Source organism: Cavia porcellus, unplaced genomic scaffold (assembly GCF_034190915.1).
Source record: "Cavia porcellus strain 051 isolate PalLab524CR breed Dunkin Hartley unplaced genomic scaffold, mCavPor4.1 scaffold_1, whole genome shotgun sequence".
Classification (NCBI taxonomy): Eukaryota; Metazoa; Chordata; class Mammalia; order Rodentia; family Caviidae; genus Cavia; species Cavia porcellus.
In genome coordinates this window covers 152,517,045-152,529,775 of record NW_026947484.1, presented here as the reverse complement: position 1 = coordinate 152,529,775, position 12,731 = coordinate 152,517,045, and the positions used below count along the sequence as shown (strand labels likewise).

Below are 12,731 nucleotides of genomic sequence, written 5' to 3'. Positions count from 1 at the left end.
ATATTGTTTTTTCCTGTCTCCCCTTTAAAGCATGTTGTACTAAGGACCTATTAAAATTAGCATCTGTTGGGACCATGGAGCCCTTGCCTAGTGTATAGAAGGCTCTGGGTTCCATTTTCAGCACAGAAAAGCAATAAGCAATAAAATAAATATGAGATACCGAAAATGAAGGATAGAATAAAGATTGAGTGAGCCCTGAGGGGAGAGGAAGAGAACTGGTGCTGATAGAAATCACAGATACAAAAACTACTTAAAATGGTCAGTGTTGAGTTTGTCAAGTGGATGGGCTAAACAGGACCCCAGTACTTTATGGTACTCTCTGGGATGTATCATGACGTTCAACGAAAAAAATGCTACTTCAGAAACAAGATATTTTCAAAAACCTCTCCCCACAACTAGCTCCTTCCTTTTTTTCTCCCCTTTTCACACTCTTTCTCCATCTCCTACATATAGGATATCCGTGCCAAATCTCTTATTAGCACTCTTAAAGTTAGATTGTCTCATACTAGTGGAAGTATGGGCAACCACACTTGGCACACAGACCAGACAGGACTTCAGGAACCTTCTGCTCTGCTGCTGACTCTGCTTTTTGCCTCAGGATCTTTCAGCCTAAAGTTCCAAGGCAATCTTAATCACAGCAAAAAATTATGCATACATATATATATATATATATATATATATATATATATATAGAGAGAGAGAGAGAGAGAGAGAGAGAGAGAGTTGTGAAAATCAATAATGAAGCATAGGTCTTGATCCAGGAACCTCAAACTGCTATTCAGTTAATTAAGCCATTCCCCCGCCAATAGCATGGAATGTAACAATATATGAAAACATGGTAATTTCTGGAGGAAGTACAGGCAGTACCACCAGAATTTAATGTTACCGTGCAATGCAATCCAAAAGAGGTAATAAAGACTGTTTACCTTCACAAATTGTGACGCCGTTTCCTGAAAATCCCGCGTTGCAATAGCAGGCTTCGGCTCCATTGTGTATTTCACATTTTGCATTTGGGAGGCAACGGGTCTTGGTGCAACTTTGCGTGTGGGAACAACTCAACAAAGTGGCAAAACCCACTAAATAAAATAAGACATACATATTTAAAAAAAAAAAAAGAAAGAAACCACTCCTTTCATTGTTGAGATAGCATACAATAAATATCAATACTCTTCTTTCTTTCTATTTGGATAAACAGATAACAATAGCATCTAGCTAAATAACAGCAGGAAAACAAGCAAAATCTAAGGACTTTTTTTCCATGTCAATCTTTATCAAATGAATTTTGACGAAACTGGAATATAATGAGCATCCTGGTTTTGTAATAAAAACTTTCCTGTCAGACACTGATCCAACATCACCCTTTAGTCTGAGATGAGAGATGTTTAAAGATAACCGTATATTCGTTAAGGAATTTCGTTCTTCTAGGGCAAATTTTTGCAGGAATTAAGGTAAACTCAGTATTTGGGTCTTTTCAAATTCACATGTGTGTTATTTAAAGCTATCTCAATCTCCAAGAGGATCAATGCAATGGATTTTATCTCCTATATTCTATGGATTGTCAATTTTGCCTTTTCACAACAAAATTCCATTTACAATTTCTTACATTAAAGAAAATTCAGATAAAATTGAACATATGATTTAGAGATTGATCTCCCAGAAATGGAACATCACTTAAACTCAACTAACGAAAACAAAACGAAACATCCAGAAAGACTTTCAGAGCTATTGAAAATAAAGTTGGAAATACTTGGTGGACTGTAAGAAAAGATAAGAAAAAGCAAAGGATGTTCCTGTTTTTATTGTTCCAGCTCTTCTCAAGAGCAGAACAGCTATGAATCACAAAGTCATTGTTCTGAAAACAAGTCATCTGAGATAAATTGTCCTTATCTGTACCCAGAGATTTTTTAAATATCCAATTCTAAGTCCCAGCCCCACATCGAAGCGCCTGTAGCGTCTAACACAGAATTAATTCGCCTTCAGAGATATGATTTATTATCTTTCAGCACTGCATCTTCGAAAAGGTAATTTAAATGAGCCCAAACTCCGGGCGGGCAGGCGATCCCCTTAAAATGTCAGGAAGCTTTCCACAAGTGTTAATGGCTTGGATTTCCCAGGTTTCTTGGGGGTGAGATCAGAAGAAAGGTCACAGTCAAGACTTTGAGGACTTGGGGGACTCTGCCAGGAGAAATCGAAAGGTAACAGCCCCTGGGCCCTGAGTAGCAAACTCCAGAGGTTGAAAGGCCACAGGAACAAACATCCTGCGGAGCGCAGTGTCAGCTCCCCCAAGACGCCTGGCTGGGCACGCGTGCCACCGAGCTGCGCGGTGCACCCGGCACCCCGCGCGCCCCAGCCGGCACCGGCGCGGGCACTCACCGAGCAGCGGGAGGAGTCTCATCGGAGGCGGCGGGCGGCGAGCGGCGGGCTCAGCGGCGGGACCGGACCGGGCTGCGGGGCGGGCGCGGCACCGGCCAGGCACGCTGCGTCCCGTGACGCACCGGTTTCCTCTGGACACTTTCCGGCCTCTTTTGTGTGTGCTTGTGTGTGTCAAGCCCTGAGTCTGCTCGCCACGTCCGGTCTCCAGCCCCTTTGCCCAGGCCACCTGCAGTCCCTGTCCTGTCTTGGAGGTCACTTACTCCCAACAGAATTGCACAACCCATGGGGCCTCATTTTGGGGGTGCTGCTCTCAGAGCCTGTGCTCAGTAGCCAAAGGTCTCCAAAGCCCCAGGGAGGATCCTGGGAAAACCACCCAAATAAATCCATTTTTGGGGTCCTCCCTGAAGCCTAAATTCCAGTACACACCCTTTCTTTCCATTCACTAATTAATTTCCTGTGGAAACAATAGGCCCAGAAATCAAGAGACCTGGCCCTATCCAAAGGGATACTCCTAGTACTCAGTACTCACCTTGTGGGAAGGTTAGACTTAGTGCTCAGTACTCACCTGATGGAAAGGTTAGAATTGTGGTTAAAACAACCAGGGGAGGGACGGGATGACAAACAAAACCCAAAAGTCAAGTGTCAAGAGTTAAACATCGGGACGTACAAAAAGTTATTTTTCAATGTTTAAACTCATTTTGCAGTAAAATATTCCTGTATGTCCTTCGCATCCCACCCAAACAATTCGCGTATGGAAAGCCTTTTTGTGTTAATGTGAGCTGATGCAAAAACAGTGTATGGATCATTCCAACTAGAACAAAGAAACAATTCTAGCTTAAAAATTAAAAATTAAAAATGAATGTCAGGCGAAGTAATCGAGGTTTTCCAGTGGTACAGGTGAAGAAAGGTTAGAACCATTCACAAAACTCAGGAGGAAAGGACCAGGGTGAGCTCTGAAGGGTAAAAGAAATGAGCTCGCTTGAGGCCAAGGAAGCCGAAGCTCTGCAAAGCTCTTACGCTGTTTGTGTGAAGTTCGTTTCTTCGGTCACAGGAAGTGAGTTCCAGTGTACCTACCATATACACCCAGCAGCTAATAGTAGAAGGCTTCAGTGTAGAAATACATTATTTTCTGAGCTATAACCTGAAACACAGTATCTATTTTTAAAAATGATTACATTAGCCTAAAATGGTTGACTCCATGTAACCAGCACACGGCTTCACATTTAGTTTTATCCTCAATCTCAGAAGCAGGTCATTTAAAATGTTACTGTTCCCTATATAATGCCAAAAAATTAGGAAAAGAGAATTACGACTTGATTTTATTATAAAAAATATTTTCCAATCTTTCCTTTTGCCTGTGCATTCTTATGAAAAGGTAAAAGTTTGTTTATACTTTATATCTGAAAAGGATATTCTACAGGTGAGCACAAAGTGTTTAAAGATACTGGTAGTTTTAAGATCGCTCATTATCAAATCGAACCATTAAAATTTTTTGCATGAAAGAATCTATATTTTATTAAGAAGTAGGTAGGTATAAGACAATCACAGTATAACCCTAGGCCCATTATTTTTATATTACTTGAAAAGAAACATTGAAAATTTTCCATCAGAAAAATAATTGTCAGTGAGAGAAAAGCATGTTTGAAAGAGGGATTCTGAAAGGAGTATTGAACTGTAAGTCTACACTTTATAAAAAAAATGTCCCTGGGCGGGGGATATACCTTGGCATAAGCACCTACCTGGCAAGCACAAGGTTTTGAGTTTGATTCCCAATACCAAAAAAAAAAAAAAAAAAAAAAAAAAAAAAAAAATTCCCTTTGCAATCACTGGGATATGTTTAACTTCCAAAGATACAACATTTACTTAGAGCTAGATTTTTTTTTTTTTTTTTTTGCCTTAGTATACACTTGGAAGTGAAATCACTTTAAGCTGTTTACCCAATTGTGGTTTTCATGGCATACAACACAGTATTGTAATGCCCAAAGTTGTAACCTGAGATCTTATCAAATCTATGATTGGTTTACTCTATGTGTAAGTGTGTGTGCCTGTGTGTGTGTGTGTGTGTGTGTGTGTGTGTGTGTGTGTGTGTGTGTTTAGGTATATTTATCAGTGTCAGATTAACAGGATTACCTTGAAAAGTTCTTGGATAGGTTGGATCTTGCTTTGGAAAGCATTTAGTGTGAAGACCTGGAGGTAACTACGGTTTTTATTTTGAGCAAATTCTTTAACTTGTTGGGAAGCAGCTGACCTTCACACATGACAGTAACAGTGTTGCCCCTGCGAGATGACAGGTTATGTCACAGTGTGTTATATGCTCAGAACTGGTGGACTAATGTGTTTTCACATTCAACACATGTCAGTATACGCAGTCTGTGCACTGCTGATAGAAAGGGTTACTCCAAAAACGTAGCTGGCTACAGAGACGCTTGCCAGGAGCATAACACTGTTCCTGAGCTTCCTTCCTGCCACCTCTGTCCCAGTGTCTAATCCTCATCTAAGTGTAATTGATGTGATTGGATCTCAAATGTTTTCCAGCTCTGTGATTTGACCTCTAAATGTTAGTCACCACAGACATTTTTTTTGGTAATTATTGAACTTTGGTCACCAGTTTATTAATTTGGATAATTCTTCAAGACTTCACATTATCACTACTTTTTACAGCAGCCCTAAATGGGTTGCTTGTTTATGTAGTGAAGTTTCCCACCATGGTTCAGTTTTCATTGGAACGAACATTCACAATGTACACTTGGCCAAAGTGCAGTAGAAGAGTAAAGAAGGAAAATTTAATTATGTATAAAGTAAGGAAAAATAATTTGATCACTACATAATTAATATTGAAATCTGAAAAAGATTTAACAAAGTTATAGATCAACACTCCTGGTGTAAGAGAACTCTCAGCATTGGATAAAGACATAAAAAGGACCTTCTTGGTCTCTTAGTACCTGAGGGATATGGGGGCAGTATTGTTTCTTCTCTCTACACTAAGTAGGGATTTTTTTTTTAAGGCTGGCAGAATGAACAAGTAAATAGGTTTTTAAAAGAGTGGAGTATAAAATTCATCAAGATGATAAAGTCTTATTTTTGGATACATTCAGAAATGTCTTGCCCCTGACTTGTTTTAGGTTTCCAGATACATACGATATTATTGGGATAGAGTAAAGGCTCATCTTTTACATTTAATTTAAAGAAAGAGCCAGCAAAATGTAAGCACTTATACAGTTATTTATAGTTGCTAACAGAGGAGAAATACAGTGTTACTTTCTGCCTGGTGCTAAGTTTATGGTCTAACCAATCAGTAAGGAGACAGAGTAAATTCAAATATAGCTCTCTGGAAACTAGTGTCTCTGAAGTCTGTATTAAGTCTATTTAGTGTGTGTCCACATTATTCATCAAAAATAAATTCTACTTAGATATTTTTAAGCATTTTATCCTCTAAATATGAAAGTAAGTAGATATTTCAAAGGACAATTTTAAAATGACTCTCCAAGCAGCAACATTTTACTTTTTAAGCAGGAACACTGACTGCATGGGTAGAAACACTTGACTAGCTTTTCTGCTGCTAATGTTTTTCGGTGGAAGGGACCTCAGAAGCATCTGGTGATTTTCAATACTGTGTGGAAGGGAGGGGACCGAAGTTCCTTCCCAGCCTTGTTGTTCAATTGTTTTGTGACCTTCAGAAATATCAGCGAGTCATTCCATTACTCTGGTTAACATTTGCAAATATCTCTGTTTTGTATAGTTTCTTTGCCCCTAAGGTTCTGTTCACAAAGATTTATAAACCAGCATCTATACACTTAGGAACCAACTTTTTGTTTCCTTTTTAAGTCAGGTATTGATTTACAGAGAAGAAAGAGAGAATTTATGCTAATTGTTTGCCTTTTAGCAAAATTCCAAAGTATTTCATTAATTTTTTTTTTTTTTTTTTGGTTTGTAATACAGTTATTACACCAACTTCTTGTACTACTAGACTGTGATGCTGGATTACCATCTATTTAATGTGTTACACATTTTTGTCATGCTTTAAATATGTTATATCACTGATTTTATTCAGAGTGGTTTTCCACTGACTTGTCCAAAGTAGTATCCTTAGAAATCTTACAAAATCTTTTCAAAATCTATCTGGAAGTGTCAGTAGTGTAAATTATTTCTTTAGATCTCTAATGCATTGTATTTATGTTACTTTTCAGCTAGTTTTGTGATCTTCAATCACTAGCTCATTTTATCTTCCTAAAATTCCCTCACTGCTCATATCCTTAGGAAAGTTTAATATTATAAATGTTTTGTTTTTTATTGAAATGAATATTAAAGATGAAAGTCTGTGATTTGTATAATCCATGGAACTTCATTTATAACTGCATATGGTTTTGAGAATTAATTATTTTATTTAGTCACAGTGTTCAATCTTAAATAAGACATAAATTTCTTTTTGTAACCTGTTATATTAATAGCCTTCTGTGAGGAGAGACATTTAAAACATAGAAAGCTATTTGGAAATTTAAGTAAAATGCATTCACTGATACTCATTTGTCATTTATTTTATATTTAAAATGTTTTTTCAAAACAGGCATTACACCTAGGTTTTCTCTGTATTTAATCTTTAATAATAAATAGACACAAGTAATACTACTTCAAACAATTTCAATGTAGTTATTAGACAAGTTTAAGGGTAGCCTTTTAATGTCATGATGCCAGAAAGGCATTACTGATATATAACTTATAAATTAGCATTTCTTAAACAAGGGACTACAATATAGAATTAATTTAAATAATTTTTCTTATATATGTGTTAAAATTATTCATAAACTAGTTTTACTAAGTTTGCTTCCAAATTTCTTGGTTTTTTATTTTCTGAATATTATTTATACTAGGTAATCCTTATTCTAGTTATTTACTCCAGAATATAGTACAGAGTTCAAAGCCATTTTTAAAGTGAAATTAAATATCTGTCAAATGAAGTTTCATGAAAATATTCATTCATAATGAACCATATAAAATACATTGATTCATGTAAAATAGAGTTATAGAAATCAAGCAGGTAGTTCAGATTTGGTATGTTTCCAAGCACATTTGTATGGGAGAATTTCTGTTGAGAAAAAAGTATTTAAAATAACATCTTTTGAAATTGAACCTTATTTGTGAAATATAAACATAATTGTTTAAGGTATAAATACAGTAACAATATTGCAGAAAAAAAATCACACTATTTTTGTAGTAAAATGTAATAACTGAGCCCAGAAGAATGAAGAGTAAATAAATAGATATCTAGACATTCACAAATAATCTTCTCAATTAAAATGCATTTGTTTAAAGTGGAAATATTTCTAAACTTCATTTTTAGTTAGCTATGAAATTGTTTGGCTCTAAAAGATCAAAGTTACAGTTGAATCATTATCAACATAATTGACCCTTAATCCTGAGCTTAAGATTCTCATTTTCAATATTTAAATTAGAAGATAGAAACAAGATTCCACAGTAAGAAGTTAATATTTTCCTTCATCTAGCAGTTCTTTTAAAAATGAGCTACATATTAAATACTTTAAGTAGCATTAATTTGATTCATATTAAATAAAAAGCTAACATATCTATTGAAAATATTAATATTTTTATGATTAGCCAAGTTTTCATGATTGTTCTTTATTATATATTGAATAATACCAGTTTCCAATCATGAGAAATGTTTCCACTAAATGTATTTCTCACTACTCCGATATTTTGGAGCATAAAAACGGTTTACTTTTGAAAGGAAGCACATGTGAAAGCTTTACAATAATACATATCACTAAAACTGTCTTTTGTTGACTATCTTCCTTCCTTCCTTTTGTTGACTACCTTCCTTCAGCTTTGTTTAAAAAGCTGAAATTAATTTTATGTACTGCTTTTACTTTCAGGGCTCAGACTGATCAGGTTGACGTGCCCAATATTTAAATGATGTATCTCGTTTAACCTTCTCTGTGGGCCATTACCATAGCATTTCCGAGGAACCATATGATTATGGTCTTAGAGGTTGTCCTCTAAATATACTAATTTTGTTCCATTTCCCTACTGTCCTTGTCAATAGAATGGCTAAATCTCAGACTGCTTTTTGTTTGTATTTTTGTTTTCTGAAGGACTTACAAGGCTGTCAACAGTATGGATTAATTTTGTAAGTCTGTCATCACAAAATGCTCATACCTAACAAACAATTGTGTTGAATTTAAAGTGTTCCTCATATTTTCATGGTGTAACAATTTTATTGAGAAGAATAATGTCAAAAATAAATCTATTCTTATCAGAATCTTTAAAATATAATTTTATGGTTTGTGGCAAGTTCTGTGTAGCACTGAGATCTATATAAATGAGAAACAACTTACCTGGATGCAGTTCTTAATATACATTATCGAACTCTCAATCTAATAATTTATTATTAGAGTATCAAATCACTGTAGCCCTGAACCATCTCCACGTATTATTATCCAATAAAACAACAATTTTCGTCAGCATTGACTAATTAATCAAGATACTGGGAATAATAGAAAGTAAAATATTTTGAATTTCCCCACTGTATCTCAAAAGCCAAGTCCCAGTTCATATTTATCGTGTGATGGTCAGACTTCATTCACCTCTAGTGACTTTATGCTGCCATAATGATGTCCAACTTCCATATCTTGTGAGGCCAAAGCACTGTTTCATGTCCACGACTCAGAACAGTCAACAGCAGTGTCCAGCTGTCTTTGCTGCTCCTCTATAAACCTGCACCGCAGCTCCAAAGAGTTTTCTTTTATAATTAGAGATAGGTATTCTAATGAGACAGTATATCCAGGAAGGAAGAACTGTAGTAAGTTAAAAAGAACAGCTCGGAACAAGCTTCCATTCTGGTGAGTGATTCATAAGACAAAAGGCTCTCAGTGTCTCTCAGGTAAAACACTCTTATTTTCCTTTGTGGAGTCTCAAAGCAGCAATGTTTCTAGAGAAAATACATACTTCAGAGCCAACAAATCTAAAGAAAAGTGACTTTTTGTTTCATTTAAACGAAGAAGCCGATGATTCAAATATTGATATATTTCTCAGTGTTGCTTCAAGGATAACGTAAGATAACATCCTTCTGTTTATTCATCAAGTCTTCAGACAAGATGACAAAGTCATCAGACAAGATGACATGTCCACAGTGTGGAATGATCTATGACACTCTGGAGGTTCCAGAGTGTCAAGACAAACAGAAGCAGTCTAAACACTATTAGGGACTTACTCCAGGGTGCCTGGGCTGGAATTGGGAGCTCTTCCTCTGCTGTCTTTATCAGGAGGATGGCACTGGATCTGACTTTCTTAGATAACTCTTACCCACATCTGGTTTCAAATGACAAACTTTCTGGCATGCGAGCTGACTGATACTAACTTCCTCTATAATTGACAGGACCAAACTACTGACTCCACCGAAAACGTGATACAGAAGGCAGAACACAGACACGGTGACCCAGCATTTCACAAGGGTCCTCATTCACGGAGATTCTGGTTACCTCAGTGCAAGCCCAAACTTTCACCTAATTGTCCTTGACTTCTTAACTATCAAGTACTCAGAAAGGAAGTCAGATACTGAGGAGGGAAATGATAATATTGAAGAAAGTCAATTCTAAACCTCAAACTGCAGTTTAGAAAATTAGGTACATCATACACACACACACACACACACACACACACACACACACACACACATATATATATATATATATGCATATACATGCATACATATATGGTAGTAGGCATATATGAAGAATTTTTGAAATTGTGTCTTCTTTTCATATATAATTATAATAAAAATATCTGAATTTTAAATATTTTACAGCATTTTTTCATTCACTGACTCTGGTATTACAATTAGAAAATGTAGGTATTGTTAATATCTACTATGAGATAGAAATTTCGTGTTATATCATTCTGTATCCAAGTTCTTTAACATACTGAGTGTAAGAAAGATCCTTTAATTTGAAAATTAAGGAGATTGTCCCAGGTTAAAATCTTCATGCAACAGGAGAATATAGTGACTTAACTGCTCATGACTCTTGTCTCTCAGTTCTCAGCTTTGTCTATTAAAAATAATGACAAACCTTCAAGATTTCAAAGAAACCTTGCTCAAGAGGTTACTGAAATGTTTTCAAAGAGTCAGCATGGTGGCCTTTATAGATTATAAAGACAGTAATTAAAAAAATAAAGTAGAATTTACTGCAGAAAATTGAAAAAAGCATCCCAGGGTGTTGTTAGTGGAAATGGGAATCTTTATTAATTTATAACTAACATAAAGCATTTCTGTAACAGGATCCTGGGCTCTGAGTAAAGTGAATGTAGCTTATTGATAAAATCTTTGGTCTCTAAGTAGTTGACATGATAAGTGAAATGCATAGAACTAATAAATTGCTACTAAACTTGCCAGTTCTGGTCCCTCTCAAATGCACTTATCAGATGATACTGGCTTACACATCTTGGTGGTTTTACTTCTAGCAGGGAATAAGAACAGCAGTTGCATCTTAGCAAGTAGTAGTCTTGATCATTTTTATTAATTAAATATACTGAACCATTTGCTCTACACTAACATTTATTTTGTACAACAGTTTTTTTATGTTTTAATTGTCTAAGAAAAATTATTGTATTTATTATTCACTGAAAATAAACTTTAGAGTAAAACATTAAGAAAGACTTGGAATATGTTTTCAGTTCTAAACAAAATAGATTAATATTATAACAATAGTAGAATGAGGGTGATCTGTGTCTTTCTACATTATGAGAACTCACTCATTGGTTAAGAGAGCTGCTTTTTTCTCTACTATTTGTGATTGTTCATCATTTTGTTCTCCACATCCTCTTGGCTTTATGTCCCTATTTTGATTCTTACCATGATCTTAGTGTTATTATTTATGTGTACCCTGACTGTCCCACAGAGGAAAGAAGTTCTCCGAGGGACAAACCCAGACTTAGCAACAAATATACAGAATGTTGACTAGTGGCCTTGCTTACTCATTGCTGCCTACTGCAAAACTACATCCTGCAACAGGATTATTACAGCGGCATTGCCTAAGAATTCCCTCCTGCCTCCACTGCAAATACTCTACACTTGCTGGTTAAGCACACAAATTGGTTTAGAGAATAATTTCTCTATTTTTATGCATGCCTTAAAGGAATTCTTAAGTTTTGAGTCTCATGCTAGTTTTTATATCTATTCTAAAAAAATAAAACACATTTAAATACTAGGCTTTTACATATTTTACGCATCATAATTTCTACAGCCATTTTGTAGCATTCCAGTATTGGAAACAACTTTTTAAAACTTAGTTGAAAAGCAATAGTTAAACAAAAACATGCTACAGCTAGTTAATATTACATGTTCATGTAAAATCAATGTTACCAACCTTAGGGTAAAATAATATGTTTTCATTTTTTTCTCCCATTTTTTCTACTTTCAAAATGCTGTATTAATACTGTTCTTTTTTAAAAAATATATAGTTTTGAAGACATAAAAATAAACACATTTGAAATATGAAAAATTGTAAATATATAAAGAATTAGAGTAGAATCTACATGTTTTCTGTCAATATAAATGAACAAAATGAAATATTTTCAGTGAAGTTAAAAAAAAGTAAATACTGTTTTTATTATGAAACACTTTAAATAATAATTATATTTGATCTTTTAAAAAAATATACTACCGTAAATAAAGAGTCAATATTGTCAGTATTAACTCAGGAGTTTATTTTTGGGCAGATTATTTTCTGCTCCCAAAGAAGCTTTTTCTAATATTAGGAGAAGGGTACAGAGAAAGGCTAGAAAATAACCAAATAGTTTAAATCTTTCAAGCTGATAATGTGGAGGAAATCTTCAAAAATAAGATTTTAGGGTTATTTTTCTGTTTCTGTAAGCTGTTTATTGATGGAGAGTTACACACTGTGTTTTTGTTACAAAGGATTTTTTTGATTTGCCTTTTTTGTTTGGTGAATAGATAATGTTTTGCTGCACACTTAGCCTGTATCAGTTTCAATATTTCTTTCATATTCTATTCACGTGGGATGTTTTTAAGTAGAGTAAAAATTGTTCTCAAAAAAGAATATTGCACTATAACAGTACATCTGCCTGGTAAGCCTAACTGGTACAGATCTGGCTAGGCTTATCAATTGGTAACTCATTTCTCCCTAAGTGTAATGGAGCTGACAATCTTTTTCTGAATAAAGTAAGGGCACAGATTTCAGATTTTTAACATGTTAATTTCTAGGCCTAAGGACAACAAAAAGCACCAAGATGTAGGTTATTAAAAATAACCTTGTATTAGCTAGGCATGGTAGGGCATACCTGTATTCCCAGCATCCCTGGAAGCTGAGGTAAGAGGATCACAAATT

General features: G+C 35.1%; 1 protein-coding gene across 1 annotated transcript in view; it reads right to left on the bottom strand.

Annotated features, from left to right (window-relative positions):
- Adgrl4 (adhesion G protein-coupled receptor L4) overlaps positions 1-2,660 on the bottom strand; it is a 92,090-nt gene extending 89,430 nt beyond the window's left edge. Inside the window, exons 1-2 of the mRNA XM_003478805.4 lie at positions 2,374-2,660; positions 927-1,076 (exon numbers count right to left, since the gene is read on the bottom strand). Coding sequence (XP_003478853.1) covers positions 927-1,076; positions 2,374-2,395 — 172 coding nt within the window. The 5' untranslated portion in view covers positions 2,396-2,660. The remainder of the gene's footprint in view (positions 1-926; positions 1,077-2,373) is intronic.
- Positions 2,661-12,731: the final 10,071 nt, after the last annotated feature.